The sequence below is a fragment of the Anneissia japonica genome, unplaced genomic scaffold (assembly GCF_011630105.1).
Source record: "Anneissia japonica isolate Jap-2015-1 unplaced genomic scaffold, ASM1163010v1 scaffold288060_len1141017_cov207, whole genome shotgun sequence".
NCBI lineage: Eukaryota > Metazoa > Echinodermata > Crinoidea > Comatulida > Comatulidae > Anneissia > Anneissia japonica.
Window position 1 is genome coordinate 955,741 of NW_022712486.1, and position 21,839 is coordinate 977,579.

The window sequence follows — 21,839 nt, forward strand, 5'->3', positions numbered from 1 at the left end:
GAGACAGTGGTAACTATGCACAGGACAGAACAGCATGGAAGAAAGTTGTGAATTGGATGTTAGAGCGACAGGCGTAGGTCAAGGTCAAGGTTAAATCTGTGAATTGACTGATGTTGTTAAGATTTAATTTTACCGCATTTCATTTTCTCGCATTCAATATCGATTGCTTCATACTAGGATACGGTGTGCTTTTGTCATGTGATAATAATTAGCAATGGTTTGACGTAAGAATTACGCGGACGGTGGTTAGTATTACGTCAGTCAGACATGGCACTAAATGCTAATAATGTCTGCAAAAATATCCTCGTACCAATTTTTTCCGAATTAAAATATTACAACAGTAATACAAGGATACATAGAACTTAAACGTAAGCGACAAATATAAATAAAGAGCAATAAAATCATAGTTGCTACAAAAAGTCAAAATCCTACGTGACACCACCTCCCCCCCCCCCTTTTCTATACCACATTAATCCTATCCAATCCTACCTTTTGTTTTGTTCATTCGTTTTTATCGCTTTATAGTGAAAAAGGGCATATTATACATAATTTCGTTATCGGTATAAAACGTTTAATAATTAGGCATAGGCCTATGTAGTATCTTATCGGAAAACAAATAGCGATTCCTGACTACAGTAAATCACTAAAAGAAGCACTTGTGTGCATTAGCCTTGTATGAGATGCACGAGTAACCAAAACATTCAATAACGACATATTTGTATGGCCTCCTATGCAATTCAGGATGAATTGAAATATAATACACATTATGATGTTAAAGAAAAGACTCCTTTAAACCTTGTTTAGTATAGCTTTATGTTTTAAACATAACACCTCAGTAAATCTATGATAAAACAGAAGAGGATCATGTAACAATATTCAGATTCAAAAGCAAAAGTCAACATTAACCTTCACGCTCACTGGAAAACGAATATGCTACTTTTTTTTATTAAGTAATTAGGCCTGCCCATAGAACCAAACATTTTGGATGAGGAGGAGGCTGAGGAAATTGCCGTGGTACCATCTCCTTTTTTTCTTTTATAAAGTGTTGTAGCTCTAGAGGGCGTAATCATATTTTTGCATTTGACGATAAAGGATGCATGATGGCTGCCTCCATGCCCATCGATGAAAATTTGCGGGTGAAAGAAGAAATGGAAGAAAAGATAAATCTAGCTGCATTGCAACAATGTGACCCAAATATAACAACAATTCTTGCGACTGCCAGCCAAGTTGCACTTTATAAATTCACTACAGAATGGGTGAGTCATAAGGAAGGCTAGGCTAGACCAATGTAAGATAAGATCTGGCTGGATCTCGGCTTACTTTTCACTGGCTGACTAATCTAAGCCTAGGCCTAGCGAGACCTAATTAAAGACAGACATAGATAAACAGTGCCCAGCTAGTAGGCCTAAGGACCTAGGCCTATTTAGCGACTAGTCTTACGGCAATGCTATAGGTTAGAAAATGTGGGAAATTATGCCTAGCTAGGCCTTAGGCTAGTACACAGCTGTTATTCCACAGGGAAAGGCTGGAAAATCTGCTTCCTAACTTGGCCAATCACACCTGGCCAAAATGGAGCCCAACCTGGTTTAATCAAACATTAAACTATCCATATACAGTAATGTACTGTAAAAAATGATCTAAAGTAATGCACTGCATAAAAAAGATCAGTTAATCAATTAGTCAATATGAACAAAAGTTATTAAGGCCTAATGATATCTCTACTGTGGCATGGTAAAGAAATTAAAAACCTGTGATACTTGTTGACAAGTGTACTAGTATATTGGTTTATTATTTATCTTGTTATTATAATAATACAAAGAAGTTGTTATTTATAAACCTTGTCACTTTTAAATATTTTGTTAATACCGAATAGCCACGAGGCTGACCACATGGCCTGTATCTTTGGGTATGCAGGGACGGATTTAGAGGGGACCGGGCCATCTGTGCCCCCCCCCCCCCTTTTTGGAAAGTTAAAAAAAATAAGAAAAGAAAAAAAAAAGAAATGAATGATCGCCCAAAACGCATCAGAGGTTATTTTCGGGTGTTTAGAAGACAAAAATTTCGCGGGAAAATGCCCCAGGCTTTCGGACATCTCTGGATCCGCCAATGGCATGTCATGCTTCATCTAAAACAGTACTTGAGAATGTGAATAATTTGTAATTAAATTACTGAGATACAGTACTCTATGCTATCTGTGATCCAAATTTGCCTTCCAGTGGTCGAGTAAATGAAAAATTAAAAAGTATCTTATATAGTACAGTTTACTACTGGAATTTTAATATTGCTTTTTCTTGCAAACAGTTTTTAATTGTTATCACAAATTGAACGGATTGATTATTGGGAACAAATTACAAATTACACATCAAAATATACTCATTAAAAAACTAAACTCATGTGATTAAATAAAGCTACCTGAATTCTGCATTCAGTTTGTTTTTATTGATTTATATGTGTTTCTTTTATTTGTTTGGATAAAAAAGATCATGGTATATAATTATATTTCAATAATTTAATTTCTTTTTGGTTTTGTTTTTTTTTTATAGGAAAAGACAGAAATAGAAGGAACACTATTTGTGTACTCAAGGTAGGCTTTGTATATTTTGGGATTTATGTATAGCACACGTCTCAACCCTTCTGATTCAATCGGGAGTCTCCAGATTCAATCAAGATTCTCCCGAATATCTATGCAATCTCACGGGTTTTGTTATATTCTCCCGAATTTTCAGAAAAGAAGCCCAAAATACCAAAATTGGCAAATTAGTGGCTTTTTGAGTAATAATTGAGTATTTTTGTGTCAATTTTTCCTTTGTGCACCGACTACATCGATGATGTCAGTGTCCAAAGGCTTCCCTTGTATCGCTGGCACCTTGAAAGATCATAGTACATCCATAAAAATAACATTTTGAAAGGTGAGGGCGCACTTTTTTTTACCATCACCCATCCAGTCTCCCGAACGTCTGGTATAGGAATAATATGGGATTTTGTATAGATGTGGGCTTATACCTAAGTAGTGCTCAAATTCAAAGTAATTGAAATTAAGCTTGTGGTGGTTGTGTTTTTACCTGGGTGTTAGGGGCTTGCAACTGATTAATGGGCTTATATCTGAATTATGGGTTTATTACCTGACTAGTATATGGTGGGTTTATACATGAATGATGCAGTTGTGCTTGGAATTGGATGTATTCCAGAATATTTTTGTATTACAAGATTTTATTATTATTATTATTATTATTATTATTATTATTATTATTATTATTATTATTATTATTATTATTATCATTGTTATTATTATTATTATTATTATTATTATTATTATTATTATTATTATTATTAGGCTTTTACCTGAAGGATAGGCTTGTACCTGAATTGTGGCCTTATACTTGATAATGTACTTTACATACATGAGTTAGCACAGTAAGTACATTTAAATAAGAAATCTATTAATTATTACTACAGTGATGGTAGTAGCAGTGGTGATTACTTTCTCAAAATGCTTCATTGATACGCATGATACATGATATGCAAACTGGATTGATTAAATGATTATGTACTGCTCCCATGCTGTCCTCACAATATTGCAATTAATTCAACATCGTATTCAGATTGTTAGTGAAACATCCCCCCAGCACATGCAACTATTATAGCCGTGTACCCAATTAATCATCAGCAGTGTGTAGTCAGCTGTTGTCGATATCATAGGGGATTGGTGGCAGGCTGCTTGAGCTGGTGAGGTAGGCCTTGTCAAATTCCCAGGTGCAATATCACTCGGAATACCCAGGACTATGATAAACACAGGAGGGCTGAGTCACACATTTATAATAAACTTAGGGGGGTTTTCTGTAATCTGGCTACCCCTATTGAGACATCATAGAGCACACAGGGTAGCATTTGTCAAATTAAATGACATATATCAAGTTATCAATTATTATCATCATTGAATGCGTTGCTCATCATTAACAGTCACTGAAATTAAAAGGCATTGTTGCTATTCATTCATTCATTCATTCATACAGACATTCATACATACATTCCTTCATTCAATTATTCATTCACTAACTCATCTGTTGATCCATTCATTCATTCATTGTCCATTCATTCATTCATTCATTCTTTAGTTTTAAATTTACCTTTATGCACAAGGGCCAAAGATATGCCAAACAGTGAAATCAGTCACATTTCTAACTCTTTCAAATCCTTTCTTTTCTATTACTTTCAAATAACAACACAGACAAGATATTCTACAGTACATAGACTAGTCTTACTTATGGCTTAGGGAATGGACTCATTAGAAAAAAAAAATCAGGATGCTGGAATTGATACTGATAGGCAAGCATCTTAACCACCATGCTATTCAACTCCACATTAAACTCAAGCATTATACAGAGAAAGAAAATCACACATAGTTACATCTCTAGGCCTAGGCAAGATTTACATTTTTCTTTACTTGACCATATAAAGATCTAATGAACACCGATGCATTCATTCTTGTGTTGCCTCGATTGTTAGTTACCCTATTGTACGTGATGATTCATTTTTATAAGTATTTACATTATTGAATTCTCAATAATTTACTTGTGTTGACACAACATGTTGAAGTTCAGGACTGAATGCAGAGTAAATTAATTTCTTGTGTGATCATTAAGGGTTTTCAATGAATAATTCGTGTTCCCGTAACATTAATTATATTGATTAATGAGTAGCATGTGTTTCTGATAACAATTTATGTTTAACATGTTGATGAATTCATTGTACATGAATAATAACATCATCGATAAAAAATACAAAGTGTATTTATTTCAATATATGTTACAATCGTGCTGTAGTTCTGAGCGAGCTGAACGAGCGTAATACTCCCCGGGGTATGGAGACGGCTGCACGTTGTGTATGATTAATCTGGTATCAAATGTCCAACAAAACAATTGCATTACTAATTTATTATGCGTTATAGTAATTTTACTAATAATATAATGATGATAATATTTTACATTGCGATCTACAGGCTCATTTTCTAAGGTATAACTTCTCTTTTCACGTTGAAAGCGAATGTATAATCAAAACACCAACATAAAAAAATGCTTGAATTTATTATGTCCGTCAATAATTGCGTGGTATTCGCAACAGAAATTGTTAATTAACAAATAAAAGAACATGGCTGCTTTAATATTTGAGCTTCGTAATAAAGACTGTTGTAAGTTTTCTTTCTAGACTAGCCAAATTCTTTCAAAAGATGTTCAATGCAAACTGTACAAATCCCTAATGGCTCCACACCTCGAATATTGTCATGTCGTATGGGGACGCTCAAATCAAATTCAAAGTAAAACGCTTCAAATTCTTCAAAACCGGGCAGCAAAAATTATTACAAACAAATCAAGAAGTGACTCCAGTACACAAGCTCTTCAAAGCCTTAAATGGATGAATTTGGAACAATGATTGTATATAAATGAGACTATTATCATGTTTAAAATTATGAACAACCTTGCACCTCAATATCTATCAAACAAATTTCACTTTAGAAATAATTACTATGATACCAGAACTAAACCAATATTAACACTACCAAAACCAAAAACTGACTATAAAAAAAAAAACAGGTTTACTGTATCATATTTTCTCTATTATTATATTATATTATTAGGCTTCTTTTATAAAAAAAATATAGTAAATAATAATTTGTGTTACAGGAAGTGCCAGTAATGAATAAAAAGTAATGAGGAATTACTTCCATCAAATGTACTGTATGCATTCTTCCAACTCCTCTACCTAAAAAATATATGATAATAAAACCTGAAATACGAAACAAGACAAATATTTTACCACAGTACTTAAATACACAGTCCTAATTACCTGTAAATTTCATCTTTTGTACGTAATTAAATAAATATAAATTTTTCATGGTAAAATTTAATTTGAGGACAAACTCACAGCAATGGTGTATCTAAGTGTGCATGGGGGAGGGGCCATTCCCCCAAAATACTTGTCCCCCAGTATTTCCCTACCCAAAAAAATCACGCTCAACATTGAGTCTACCGTGACCTTCGCACCCCCATCAGCCCCCCTCCCCCATGTCAAGACTCCAGGATATGCCACTGACTCAAAGCCTTTGTTTGAATTTATTAATTTCTCATTCGAAAACAATATTTTAAAGTTAAACTACTGTAATGTAATAGCATTAAATTTTAATGTTCAAAGTAATTATGCAATTTTCTATCTGAATTTCAAAGCATACATACAGTAGTTTTTTTTATCATACAATACTGTACTCAATACAAATTAAGTTTTAAGTTTGTCTGGAGTCAATATTTATTGTTTCTGTGCACATATCCTTACAATTGCATCAGGCTCCTTAAGTGTAAATCTGGCAAGGCTGTCATAGATCAGCAATGTACAGTATGTGGTGTACAGTATTGTTATTTTCAGTTAAATTCATTATTTGCCAAATCTCCTTGTTCTACAGTACTATTCACTATGTTCTTGAATGCATTTTGTGATAGCTAAAAAGTTGTATTAATGATATTATCACTATTTGTAATGATTTTAACATTATTGGTATGTTAATCATAACTCAAATTTGAAGTGGGAATGTCGTCATTGTGTTGATAACTGAATTTGATATCATTCATTGTTTGTGATAAAATTTGAGATACAGGTAATACCATCAATATATATTCATGATTATAATTAATTGATTAATGAATTAATGTCCTGATGTGCTGCTTAGCTCAGTTGGCTAAACTGGTAGTAGTAGCCACAGTGTGTGCGCTGAACTGTGGAGATCTCTTGTTCCCCGGTTCAATTCCCATCGCAGCTCTCCTTGTATTTCAGCTAGATGGCTGAAATACAAGTTACGATAGTGCACCGTCTTTTGGATGAGACGTTTAAGCCTTTGATCCCATGTGCATTATGGCCCATGGGCACGTTAAAGAACGCAGTACACTCTTCGGAAATGTAGGGGATTGACTGCCCAAATCACCACCAGAAGGACCCCACTTAATAAATCCTTTCCAGTCTAAAATATATCTCCTAATACTTAAATCATGTCTTGTAACTAATTTTTAATTATAAATTGAGGCTATCATGGTGGTATTAATTATTTGTGGTACTTGACAATGGAAACCGCAATTTAATGCTTTTTTTTTCTCTTAATAATAGCTACAGTATCAATATACATTAAAAAAATAATTTGTGTTGTTGTGTGATTATAACTGGTTAAATTATAAGGAAAGGTTCCAAAGATTTAGGCATTTGTCTTAAATTTTATATTTATTCTCTACTTTGGCCTGTGTAGATCAGATTCTGTTACAAATACTGTACTGGGTTGACAACATACAGTAGACACAAAATGCTGACAACCATAAAAACAAAGACTTCTTTCTCTATCAAAAAGTTCAAATTGGAAACTCTTTTTTTTTAACTTGTCCTATAGTATAATAGTATTCAACATACTCTCCCTGCTTCATCATTTATTAGTTTATGAATAATAATTAACTGTTAATAAGCTATAAAGTGTTAATAAACTGATAAAGTAGTTTGTACTGTAAGACGTACCTTTTTATACAGAGATGAAAAAACTCAAAATTAAATCCAAGATGCCTGAAGAATTTTACTCCTGTCTTGAAGAGAGCAGAATGTGATCCCATATAAAGTAACAGTAGAATAAATCGTAGGAAAAAATTAGGTTACCTAGAAAAAACACCTAGAGTAAATTGTACAGGGAATAATAATTCCATATCATCTTCATCTATAAAATAAGAAACTACTGGCATACTCACACAGCCACAGATGAAAGTGTCAATCATGTAGTGGGTGGTACTCTGAGCATGCTCAGTGGGCCTCATTCATGTGATTATGCGTGAAAATATGGTCCTGCCTGTGCTTTATTTGCAAAAACAACAAGCAAGTCATCAACGGCACGTGGATAGCAACTGAATCATCCCGTAAGTGATAGAGGCCAAAGTTCTAGTACGTCTAACCCCCTGTATACAATCTCACCTATGCTTCTACATCTTTTACTTACTTGGAGTTCCTTCACTATGTAGAACAAAGACATGGGCAGTTTGGCCTTATCACATAATTGTTTTTTTACCCCTGTTGTTTCAGAATTCAAGGAATTTTCCATAAGAAATTCCTGGAATGTTACTCTGTCTAATTAGTCTCTTTCACTTTTAAAACTGTCTATAAAGTCTGGATATGCAAGGCTAGCCTAGAACAAACAACGTGTTGTAATAATGAGACCATAGTTGTGTATCACGGGAATGGAATTTGATATTACTATTATTAGAGAATGATTTAGTTGCGAGGTAGTAACATTTTTCAAGCCTGAGGCATATATATTAATTAACAACTTGTACTGTATGCTTTCTTACTTTGTTAGGTAGTATTATAATAATACCTGTACTGTAATTTGATCTGATAAATGATTTTTTTTCTCCAGTCACACCCCTTCCCCAACACATATACATGTAAATATACCTCTAAACCGTCATAGTAATGCTCTATAAATGTATAGAAATTGTAATAATTAAAGCACTGCAAGAATTTTTAAAAAATCGCCCCAGCAGAGATTCGAGCCCAAGCTTCTTGCTGTATATGTGGATGCCTGACCAAGTTATCTTCGTTGGGGATTAGAACCTGATTAGAGGAAATTGATTTTCACTCCTTATGTGAAGAATTACCACTGACATTTTAAAGATTCTCTATATAATAGTATCATGATTTTGTAACTCACTTGTGTGTTTTTTTTTACAGATCAGCAATCCCCTATCATGGATTCATGATCATGAATCGGTTAAGTATGGAGAATTGGACAGAACCAGTCAACAAGGAGTTAGAATTTCAGTTACATAAACCATTCTTACTTTATCGTACAGCTAAAGGTAAATGTTGCTACACAAATTATTACAACACGAACCACTGTTAGTTATAATTGAACATTATGCAAAAACTACTGTCCCTTTTAAACTAACTATATATCGTGGTACACAAACCAATGTTGTGGTATAATTTTAAGAAAACTGGTACTACACATTGTAGTTTTCAATGATAGATGACTGTATTTAACATAATAATGATAAATGGTGCAACAAAAACATCTATTGGTTTATTACAATAATAATAATAGTTGATAATGATAAATGATGTTACAAAAACAATTAAACATATAACAAATTTTTCGGTACACCATGTGTAAATAAAAGAATATGGTTTTTATTAAGGTAAAAACCACTGGTTGGTTGTCTCTTAATAAAAACCATATTCTTTTATTTACACATGGTGTACCAAAAAATTTGTTATATGTTTATTGATACTCGCCATGTAAACCTTCAAGAAATACAAAAACAATTGTTGCTTCAGAATAATTTTAGTGGTGAAATGGTTAAATTACAGATATTGTTGTTTTATTATTTTTTTAATGATATTGATTGCCACACAAACTGATGTTGCTTTATTGTAATTGTAATGATAAATGGGCAATGCTACAAAAATTTAATCTGTTTTAAGTAATACTATGTTAAATGATGCTACACAGCAATTGTTGCTTCGTAATAATTTGTGGTTATTGGTAGCTATACAAAACTTCCTTTGTTCTTACTTGCTTTTGTAATTCTAATGGTAAATGGGTGCTACAAATACCACTGTTACTTTAAAAAAAATTTGATCCACACAAACTACCAGTTCTGAAATGCTTCGTCATTCTAGTTGTCTAAGTTAATATTACACAAATCATGGTTGCTTTGTCTTTATCCCAGCAAGATTATTATGCGCTGTTTGTACTCTATGATGCAATTGTGAATTAATGATAAATGATGTTACAAAAACAATTAAACATATAACAAATTTTTCGGTACACCATGTGTAAATAAAAGAATATGGTTTTTATTAAGGTAAAAACCACTGGTTGGTTGTCTCTTAATAAAAACCATATTCTTTTATTTACACATGGTGTACCAAAAAATTTGTTATATGTTTATTGATACTCGCCATGCAAACCTTCAAGAAATACAAAAACAATTGTTGCTTCAGAATAATTTTAGTGGTGAAATGGTTAAATTACAGATATTGTTGTTTTATTATTTTTTAAATGATATTGATTGCCACACAAACTGATGTTGCTTTATTGTAATTGTAATGATAAATGGGCAATGCTACAAAAATTTAATCTGTTTTAAGTAATACTATGTTAAATGATGCTACACAGCAATTGTTGCGTCGTAATAATTTGTGGTTATTGGTAGCTATACAAAACTTCCTTTGTTCTTACTTGCTTTTGTAATTCTAATGGTAAATGGGTGCTACAAATACCACTGTTACTTTAAAAAAAATTTGATCCACACAAACTACCAGTTCTGAAATGCTTCGTCATTCTAGTTGTCTAAGTTAATATTACACAAATCATGGTTGCTTTGTCTTTATCCCAGCAAGATTATTATGCGCTGTTTGTACTCTATGATGCAATTGTGAATGTCTCATTAGAATTACTTAATATCAAAGCAGTGCATTTGTCTACAACTTGTAGGGATTGCACTTTTACATGCATCAATTATTAACAAATACGGGACATAGAAATAGGATATTGCTATAACTTAATTGTTTTAGCATCCTAACATGTTCAAATTATAGAATGTGATGTGCGCTGAGGCGAACTAATGTGATAACTTGGATTGATTTTCGGATTGCTTTGAGGTTTATAGCGATTCCTTTATAACATGCATGTGCATATGACCATGTTTGTGTTTTAATTTATTGCACTGTATCAGATTTCATCTACACTAGATACATTCATTTCCAGTATCCCTCTGTGAGAGTGGAAGATTCCAAGTAGAATTTGAATAATGTGTGAGTGATCTTGGAGGCCATGTACAATATGTTATGATATCACATTGGAAGCAAAGCTACTGTATGCCAATATATCAGATACGACTATAAACAAAATCTAAGTATGATATTTCTTATTTATGGTCATGTAAATGCATGCTAATAATTTTTAATTTTGTACTGTTTTATTCAAAGCAATTTATGGTATGTGGTTTTACAAGCCAGAAGACTGTCAGACCGTTTCAAAATTAATGCAAAGGTAAATTTATTAATATTAAATGAAAGGTCTAATGGGTTTAGGCCAGCTTAAACAGTTGATCACCTAGTATGGGCATTGAAATAAGCATGGTATACATTATGCAATCTGTAACAAGCATGGGTAATCCCGTAATGTGATTATATATCCATTTGTCCACCTTTGTCCATATGGTACATCTGATATGCAGTGGTGGCTCTAGGCATTCTAAACTGTCCAACAGTAGTATGACAATATCCGGTGGAGGCCGGTGAAATCCAGAGGTAAAGCCCTGATAGGAGACTAAAAGTGTTAAGCCTCTTATAATTTATGACCAAGCCAGCGGAGGTCTTGGTCTCTTAGCTACATGTCTGCAACAAGTTCATCTTAAACCTTTGATAATTAAGTTTAATTTGAATTACAGTTTGACCGATAAAGCAAAATTAGTTGCTGAGAAGAAAGTCCGACAACGCAGCATGTCGGAGAGCGATGGCGGGTGGTCAGCACAGAGACCGGTCGATATAATGCAGATGTTGAATAGGGCTCAGAATGTATATCTTGAGGTAATGATTTCTTATTTTATACAGGTCTCTGTCAAATTAGAATCCCCTCAAATTAAAGACCACCTCCAATTAAAGACCAGTTTTCTGTGGTCCCATATTAGTAAAATGTCTTTTGTCTTTATTATTCTAATTAGAGACCAAAGCTGCTAAATACTATGGAACTGTCGGTCCCAAAAGTGGTCTTTAATTTGAAGGAGACCTTTATTATATTGTTTTGTTAAGAAAAAAGTACATACAGTAGCAAACACTAAGAATATGTTTGAATAAGAAAAAAGATAGATGAGATGATAGTAAACCTTTATTATGTGTATCAAATTATTATTGTTTTTCTAGTCACAAGGATCAGAACAAGTTCCACACCGGTCAGTTGAAGAAGGCATAACGGAAGTCCGATCAAGTCCAGTGAGGCCTGTTCCTATAAAAGCAGAGAGCCCACGTCAAGTAGGGTCTGAATCAAGTACATTAAGGCCGATGGTGAATCGGTCATTATCGGTACAGCACAATACACAAGGACCTAAAGTAAATCAAACTATTCACCCTGTCTTACAAAAACTTCTGTCACATCCTGGCGAGGGTGCTATGCCACTGCCTGTGAACAATATACACACGGTAGAAAGTATTGAGAAGCTTCATGGTGAACAGGAAAGCGGAGGTGGTCATTTAAGACCACTTACTGTTCAGAGCATCGAAGGTGGGGGCGAGAAAGAACCTGAAGGAAAGACGCCCGCCCCACTACAAGACTTTTTCGCCAAACTTAACATAACCTCTGTTCCGCATTCTGAATCACATGGGAATCCTGTTAAAACATTATCCCCGTCCGTGTCGTTTCCTAAAACAAGGGAGAGTGATAATGCTTTTAAATCTTTTAATGAAGACATCTTGTCAGGGAGTGGAGAAGTAGATATCAACCAAGCTCTTTTAGCCAGTTTAAAAGCATCTGTGACCAACCAGCAACCAAAAACAGCCTCAGTACCAAGCCCAGGTCAGATGGCTGCCACAAATGTTGGCGCTGGAAACGCACTGCTTCTAGGTCTCCAGCAGCAGGCAAACATAGACACAACGGTGAGTTAATATGCTGTCTAATCATACCTCAATCAAGGTATTAAGAAATCACCAGTATTCACAGCAGTACGTAATATTTAGCAGCAGTGACATTGGCATTTACTTGTCATCATACAATTACTTTATCCGCCAAACCAAAGAAAAAATAGAGAATGCACATATAGTAATAATAATGGTTGACTTATAGAGCGCATATTGTAGAGACCTCTGTGCGCTTAACATTATTACCCCCAGTCATTGAATCAAGCACATATAGAACACATACTCAGGCCCCTGGGGAGAATTCCATAATGTTGCAGCAATAATCAGTGCATTTTGTGTTTGAGCCTACCAGGCACCCACTTGTACTCCTGGGTGGAGAGAGACATCCATAGGTAAAGTGCCTTGTCTAAGGACACAAGCGAAATACACGAGGGATTGAATCTCTGACCTCAAGGCTGAGAAGCAGAACTGCAACCGGTGCACCAAACCGCTGCTACAAAAAGCATGCTGAGGAGGGCTACATGCATGTTATAAAAATACATAAAAAAATGTGTACATGATTGGACCGCAAAGGAGGTTTAAAGTATTTAGAGATAAGGCAAGAGCAATGAAAAGTGGTATTCATGTACCAACCACCATTATAGGTTATTATAAGTTATTAGGTTATTATACACTAGGGTATCTTTATTTAGATGTGTGCGTAGGATTGTTATTACCTAGTTATTTTTTCTGTTTATTTATAAGCAGACCCTTTCTATTGTATTTCTATGTAAAATTAATTTTACAAATGACAATAAAGGATGCTGAATACTGAATGACAAACTTAACATCGATTATGAGCCTACAGGTATCCTATGAAAATGTAAACATACTGAGGTATTCATTTTTGATTAGATAATTGCAGCAGACACATTTCAATGCTAATATGACAGCTTTTAAGTGACACTTTAATTACATAATCGATTTTGCACTGCAATGTAGCCTGGAAATAGTTGAAGGAATGGGAAGATTGTACAAGGATGTGTGATAATTCTTTTACAGACTGTCCCCTTTTGTGTGGTAATAATACTAATAAGTAATTCATATTCTAGTTTATTAGCTAATAAAAAGATGACACTGAATTTTAGAAAATAAATTTACTTTAGAAAAGGAGGTAAATATTTCACTCTTATGGTAAACATTGCCTCAGGCTTTTACTTAGATGAGTGAGTTCACTGTACAGATGCGAGTAAATGCTAATATACAAAGTAACAATATATTAATATTGATTTAATAACACATATTAAAATTATTGATTTAATAATATATATTTTAATATAGCTTATCTAGAATATAGATGTTATTTATGATATGGTTATAATGAGGATAAAAATTCCACATGTACATTGTGTCAACTATAGTCCAAGGTCATCAGGTGGTCTACACCTAACTCCAGCCCCACAAAGGTTGTAGCAAATTTTAAGAATAGGCACCTCTAAATGCCCCGGAAATGGTACTCTCAGGCTGTAAAAATGTATTTTCAAATTAATTTTCTCAACAAAACTGTTGGATGGTTCCTCAAAAGGAGGTCCTGTGCCTGCCTGGACTCCTTCATGAACCCTCATTGTTAAGTTAATTGATATTAATCATTTGTATCATGAGGCTTGCCACTCCAAAAACCAACTTAATTAGCATAAGAATGGAAATATTGCATACTTTAGGACAGAGAAGCTGTGATACTTTTACTCATCTTTGGCAATAGTAAAGTCAGTTGCAGTAAATGACCTGCCATTTCTAAATGTGGAGGATATGAATATATTAATTGGTCACTAATGCTGGTTTTGGCATGGCAAGCCCCATATTGTATCTGAAACAATTTAACTTTGTTTGACATAGAATTGGATGTTTTTGTTTGAACAGAAATCTGCCAACTCAGCCCCTCTTCTCCTTGCACCAAGTGCCTTCCGCCCAAGAACTTCCAGTGACACTAACCCAGCATCAAAGCCCACTACAGGCCTACCAAGCCAGTGCTCGCACATGAATCTGTCAACCAAAACTACGGTATCAAGCTCCTTACCATCGACATTTACTACACCGCTAGCCTCCTCTTTCCCATTGATGACCCAAGCAGACAAGATTACTTTATCGTCAAGCAGCCAATTGAGTCGCACTCACCAGGATGTTAGGCAACAACCTTTGAAGGCAAAGAGTAAAGTTGGACTAGATTCAGATATAAACCAGCAGGTCACCGCTCTCACAAAAGACCAATTCCGTGATGCGTTTGTTCACTTGTTACAGGTAAGAATGATTATGTGCTTTTATTGCATCATTAAGTAAACGAGTATAAGCTGGGGTGTAGTGGTGATCCCACCCCCACCTCACCAATGGTAGCAAGTTAGTTCCAATAAAATACTAAAAATGACCAAGTTTTCTTTTTTCAATTCCCTCTCCCCCTCCACTTGCAACAGTGGCATCAGGGAGAAAATCTCTCCTCCATTGGACAAGCATAGAACTCCCAGTCGCCGGATGTTAATCAAAGTCATCTGATTAAATGCATTACTTTGCAGATCTTACAGTTATGGTCATCTAAAAGCCTATTTACACAGAGCATGACATAATGTCACGCAAAAGAAAACATCCTGATAAATCATTGACTCTTTAGGCGCCTTAACCTCCAAGCTGCAACTCAACTCTCATTTAAAGACCTTCCACATAAACAAATCAGTTAATAACAATCACTGCCTCCACATAAACAAATCAGTTAATAACAATCACTGCCATCTGTGATTTTAAAGTCAATTTTTTTTCCTTTTTCAGACAGATTCAATATTTGTGGACAAACTGTTCTCAAGTTATCAACAAACAACTCAGAAGAAATGATGCCAAGAAGAAATCAAAAGCTTAGTAAATGATGTCATTAACAGCCAATCAGAAGAGATTACATCAATATAGTAGCATACATGAGTGTTAGAGCAAAATTTAATGCAAACATCAACATAATGCTGTATCCCCTAAGTAGCCTGCACTATCATCAAGAATATTAAAGTCTCAAATTCTTGTTAAAATAGATTTCTTTTGTTGAGAATGAACCATTGAAAGACAAATCGTGGATTGATAATTACCAGTAATTATTATTACAAGGTTTATTGCTATGTTTCTTAATGCCAGTTTATTCATAAATGAAGTTTTCTATTAGAATGACAATGGCCGATAGCAATCATTTTTTGTAATATATGAGTATCAATAATAAATTGATAATAGTCTGAAAGCTAATGAGAAAACCCAGACAATATGGATGTATGTTGATGTTAAATTTCAACTAAATCTTCAACTTGTTATACAAGTTAAATATTATTTTTCATCACCTCTTCCCAGGGGGTGACTAAAGTGGATCTCGATCCCCCGGCAACAAAAAATAATCTCTAACCAAGTGTGAAATTGTTTAGATAAGAGAGATTAATATGGCTAAAATGATTATAACTATAACTACAAATTCCTTTTACCTCACAGTAAACACCCCTTTATATATTGGCCTTTATATCTTGATGGACTAAGCAATAAAGATATTTAAATTGAGTTTACTTTATGCAGTGTATGTATTTTAGTCTTGCACTATTTTTTTAGATAAGTTTTTTACATGAGAGCAGCTTAGCTCAGTCAGCTAATCTGGTGGTAGCCACTGTGTGCGCTGAACCGTGGAGATCTCTGGGTCCCCGGTTTGATTCCCATGAGGGCTGATATACAAGTTACAATAGCGCACCGTCTGTCCCCGGTGTATTGACCAATCGCCATCAGAAGGACCCCACTGGAAATAAGTCTTCTTCTAGACTTTCGTGGGCTGTCCTTGGTGTTTACAATCCAATCAAAGCGTGTTTTAAAAATATGTATACAAAGGATGCCAGGAAACAAAAATGATATTTTGCTCATCCAAATATTATTTTGATTGTTAATCTCTAATATTGTGGTCTAAACACAATTTCAGCCATACTAAGCCATTAAAACTCTCTGTGGACCCATTCCTCGATCTGCTGTATTGTACAATGGCTCACTAGATCATTTTAAAAATTCAATTACTTATTTGAGTTTTTCTAGATTTTGCCACCAGGGAAAGTTATAATAAAGTTATGAATTAATAAAACAATATCATTTCATTTTTAACTAGAATTACTATTTTGATAACACTTGATTTGTGTGAGCAGCTATTACCAGCTCAAAAATTTTCTATAAAGTTATGAATAAAAACAATTAAACATGTTTCATTTATAAACTATAATTACTATTTTGGTAACACTTGATTCGTGTGAGCAGCACGCTCAAAGTCTTGCTACCTTGACCTTCAACTTGCGCAGTGGACCATTGTTATTATAATGGTAGGGGAGGCATATTTAGAATCCTAAAACTCATTACCTTATGGAATTTAATATGAAATTTACAAAGACAATTATATTAAATATGTGTCTATCATACTTAGAGAGCACTTATGTGATAATATTTTTCATTACAAGTAGGAGAGAAGTTGAGGTTACAATTATGTTAATCTTTGGTTATCAAGGTTTAGAATTTAAAGTCAGTGGGAACATTTCCTAAATCAAAGGTTGAACCAGCAAGGGTAAATCCCCATGGGTCAAAACATGGACCCCTGTTGTCAGCTGATAAAATAAAAAATTTCCCATCGAACCAAATTATCATGATTACAGTTCATACTGTTATGGTCTAAAAGCACAATTTCTAATATCCTAAGCCATAAATTATCTCTCCCCTTGACCACAACCAAGGGTACTACTCTAGGACCTTGACTGGGGATTGTAACCTGAGGCCCTAGACAACCCCTTGTTTGACTCCCTGCAAGCATATTTGTAGAGCCACCATTGTGTGATGGCTATCTTCAAAGGAGAAACAGGTTTTGTTTTATTTTTCCCCTAATCGGATTTAGCATTAGTTGTCTATATGTCATGCAATGTTGTATAGGTAAATCCCTAGTATCCCCAGTTTGAAGTAGCATGTAGTGCATGTGAGCGTGATGCTCCCCCAGGTTGGGACACTGGTCTATTGCAGGTTACTCCCTGCTGGTATCCATTGATACAGCTGACTAGACCAAGGACACAAGCGAAATGCACAGCGAAGGATTGAAAACAAAATCATTTTCATTGCACCAAACCACTTCCAATGTTGTATAAGAGTTATCATATTTAACTTAAATTAATTTTTATAGCTGTTAAGAAAAACTTTGCAGTACAGTTTGTATTCTTTGCTACCAAGCTAAACAAGACAATTCAAAAAAATTTACTTTAAAATCGAAATTGCTTGAAATACAATACCTGCTTTGCCTGCCTACAGATTCTCATTCAAGGAAAGTGAATGTCCGAAGCTAAACCTTTGTCCACACTCAAGTTTATGTGACAAATCTCTGTAATTTACCTTTATATGGACATGATGATGTCATACCAACATCCATATATAGGCAAATGGATAAGCGTTACTGCAGGATGCCTGTCTAAGCCTCATTCGGTTGTGAACTTGATTTTGTTTTGATTGAAAGTAGAGCTCTGTCAAGACTTTAAAAAAAACTGTTATATACCCATATATAGTCTTGATGTGCCTATATATGGTCATGATGTGCCTATATATGGTCATGATGTGATGTCATCATGACCATACTTAGGCATGTCACATGTTTTTTTTCAAAGAAAATGTGATAGTCCGGACAGAGCTTAACAATGATAAATGATAGTGTTGGTGTAATACTCAAGTTATAAATCCTTTAAGAGTAAACTATATCTGGAAAACATGTTCACGTCATTATTTAATTGAAATAAATCTCTGTCGTCATCTTGAATTCTCTTGCGTTAATTCACATGTTATGTCATTTCAGCGTTAAAGAACTTAACATTAATTGCACTTAAAACATTGCTTCAAATAATAAATTTTATCCCACAAAATGTTACAAAAAGAATTTGTCCACCAATAGGATTAATTAGTACAAACTAGCATTATGTACAAAAGGAACAAATATTCTTATTGGTGGAGCAAAATCAGCACCAAAATTAAGACGGGCTAAATTCTCAATCAGAACAAGAGAATCTATGTAGTACCATCATGATCAGATTCAGTATAAAAATGTATTTACAAAAGCATCAAAACACATCGACTTATAAAACTCAATACATTTTTGTCCTCGACATAAAAAATTGCTTCAAAAACTTTGAATTGTAATTGCACGTTACAAAGAAGCTTGCATCTGCTTGATGGCAGCAAAGACACAGTCTGGGCAAGCTATTGGATGGTAGCCTTCTTGTTGATAGTACTGGCTGAGGATCGTGGCACTAGCAGGTAAGGCCACTGGCAGGCTCTGGAGCTTCAAGGACAACTCTGGCACAGCTTGCTCTCGGTACACCTGCTCATTGGGGAAATGATGGCCGCAAGTGAAGACAACCGATTGAGTGTCTCTACCAGCTTCATCCAATGAATCCTTCATTGCAGAAGCTTTGTTCTCGGGAATATAAATAAACTCTCTGACACCGGCCTCTTTGCCAAGGTTGTACAGTATCTCCTGCCAGAGCTTCTCTTCTGGGACTGACATCATTGGAGGATCTGGACTTTCTGGGAGGAGCTGTCTGCTGTAGTCATTAGGGCCTTTGAACTTACTGATGTCTGAGATGACAGTCTTGGTGATCTGAAGGCAGAAGTCAGTGGTAAATGACGAGCAAACAGATGACACTACATCACCATTTGCTGGTTCATCTTCCTGATGATCAGCTCTGTAAAATAAAGACAAACACTTATTCTACATTTTGAGTACAGTGTATAAGTATATTGTATATATTTATAATATATTATTATTAACACCAAAATCATAAATGAAGAGAACCTGTATCATACTGATGTCTAAATTTATCTTTTGCTTCATTTTTCTGTTAGAATGAATGTAACAAGCTTGTAGTATACACTGACTTTTTATTTTAAAATCAGATGGTAACACATTTCTACTAGTATTTCATTCCATAGGTCCATGAAAAAAATTGATCAAACATGTTATTGTGAATATTAGATTTTTCTCATTTAAAAAACGGTCTTACACAATTCACCAGGTTCATTGAGTAGGCCCAGAACCCTGACTGTCAAATAACCAACACTCAAGTTTTTTCTGGCTGCAGCCCCTGTACAAATTTATCTTGAAATTGACTGACTTAAACAGGATACTGGGTGAAATAATCTAAGATTTGAACATGGAAAAGGATGGCAAGCACCACACCACAAAGCAACTCCATTCCACCTTAGTCAATATACATAAATAACTTTATAGTATAATGTAATGACCAATAACAGTATATTAAAAGAATATTATACAAGATTGGTTGAAATAATGTTAATATAAATAGTATAATAATATAAATAGAATAATAAGAAGTTCTCGTAATCTCGAAAGCTCCGATGAGGGCAAGATAATAGAGGTATTTGAGCTAAAAAAGATCTATTAATCAGTCAACTATTAATCAATCAGTCTCATGAGGGCAGTAGAGACAAAAAAGGTCTATTATTCAATCAGCCAAGTTTTTCTAGAGCTCATCGGATCTAAAAACAGTACCCAATTAAAGTATAATAAAAATAAGTTAATAAATATTTATTAAATATTTTATGGGTTACTAACCTGAATAGTATAAGTGTCAATGGCAGAGCAAGGTAGTTTATGTTGCTAAGCAACAACTCCTCTAATGAATCATGTGGTAGTTGTTGTTTGTGCCAGAAAAGAAAAATCTAAAAACAAGAGAAAAATAAAATTAATTAATGATCCTGATTCTAATACAAATAAAAGATTATAATAATAGTATTTGATGATATTTCTAATATGTTTGTTTATATTCTATATTTTACCTCAAAAAGTAAATGTCTATAGGTGACTAGGCATGTTTGAGAGGAGAGGCTACTCTCACTGTCTGCTTTCTCAGCCACAAGTCTACAAAAACAATTAGAATGGAAAAATAATGGTTACTGAATATAAACTAAATTAATCATTGTTTTACAATGACAGCCTCCACACATATCTAACAATCAGCCTTTGAAAGCCTACCCATAACATATCGAAATATAAATAAAATAAATTACACTAATTAGAGCACTCATACCTTATCTATTTAATGCATGCCTCATGGATTTCCAGTTTGTGCAATCCTCCCCGCCCCTCTCCCCGAATTACCAGTACAGTAGTATAGTACAGAGCCTGTACATCTCTGAATATCAGCCTTTGAAAGCCAACACATTTAACATATTGAAATATTAAATAAACAGAACTATACACAATATTATGCAAATTATATCAATCATACCTTATGTATTTATTGCATGCTTCATGCACTTCCGGTATGTGCAGTCCCTCCCTCTGAATTACCAGCAGTCGATAATGCAGAGCCTGGGGAAAGTGGCCATCAGCTTCATTGACGATCACTGCCCCTTCGTAGAACCCCCAGTCTATGCATTGCTGTAGAATATACTTGTGGTCATATGAATCTTCCAGCTTCTCCAGGGCTAGGCATAGTGAAGGACGTCCGTAGAGGGGGCCTGTCTTGCCATTGCCAGACAAAGGTGGTATCTCAAAATCTATCACTGCATCAGAAGACTAAGGGTAAAAAATATAACAGAATAATCCAAAGTTGATAAAATAAGAAAGCTTCTGTAAGTTAATAGCTTTGGTATAGATGTGAATATTCTATTGTATGAGGTACTACCATCCATAATTGTAACAGCCAACAATTGACTGGGAAATAATCCAAAGTTGATAAATATGATGAAAGCCTGCATCAGTTAATAGTCAGTTAATATCTTTTGTTTCAATGTAAAGGTTTTTTCAATTGCTATTCATGAAATTGTTTTAGTATGCTTCTGAAATGAGATATAAACAACATAGAGATATGAAAAAAAACCCCTTTTAACTACAACCTTAGATGATCCAAGTAGTGTACTGCCACCAATATTTTGGTAACTTACTACCAAAGATCTTATAAACACAAGATAGCGTTCTCCGCGATTTACGCGTAACAAATAGAAGCGTCGGTCAAGGTTCAAAAGTTTCCAATTTAGCAAGACGGCCCATTCATGCGCTATTATACCAAAGAGAAAAAGTAATCAGTTTTGGAAGAGGGCGTCCTATCTGTTGCCATGGATCTGAGATGGTTCCTGTTCTGCTGTTCACAGGATTGATACCCTAAAGG

At 34.5% G+C, this 21,839-nt stretch overlaps 2 protein-coding genes across 2 annotated transcripts in view; one reads left to right on the plus strand and one right to left on the minus strand.

The window, feature by feature from the left end:
* The first annotated feature begins 1,085 nt into the window (after positions 1–1,085).
* LOC117107843 (mRNA-decapping enzyme 1A-like) lies at positions 1,086–16,209 on the plus strand. Its single transcript, XM_033249639.1, has 8 exons — positions 1,086–1,256; positions 2,544–2,584; positions 8,746–8,873; positions 11,008–11,071; positions 11,472–11,610; positions 11,944–12,672; positions 14,554–14,931; positions 15,451–16,209. Exons 1-8 carry the CDS (start codon positions 1,098–1,100, stop codon positions 15,511–15,513), a joined length of 1,701 nt encoding a protein of 566 aa, XP_033105530.1. The 5' UTR covers positions 1,086–1,097; the 3' UTR covers positions 15,514–16,209.
* Positions 16,210–18,412: 2,203 nt separating this feature from the next.
* LOC117107842 overlaps positions 18,413–21,839 on the minus strand; it is a gene marked incomplete in the record, with an annotated part of 13,758 nt that continues 10,331 nt past the window's right edge. Inside the window, 4 exon segments of the mRNA XM_033249638.1 lie at positions 18,413–19,391; positions 20,282–20,388; positions 20,506–20,587; positions 20,958–21,247. Coding sequence (XP_033105529.1) covers positions 18,854–19,391; positions 20,282–20,388; positions 20,506–20,587; positions 20,958–21,247 — 1,017 coding nt within the window.

Excerpts from the sequence above, each read along its gene's own strand:
- LOC117107843 (XM_033249639.1), top strand. The coding sequence starts at position 1,098 with ATGATGGCTGCCTCCATGCCCATCGATGAAAATTTGCGGGTGAAAGAA. Across the intron at positions 1,257-2,543 it reads ATAAATTCACTACAGAATGG|GAAAAGACAGAAATAGAAGG; the intron begins GTGAGTCATAAG and ends TTTTTTTTATAG. Across the intron at positions 8,874-11,007 it reads ACTTTATCGTACAGCTAAAG|CAATTTATGGTATGTGGTTT; the intron begins GTAAATGTTGCT and ends TTTTATTCAAAG.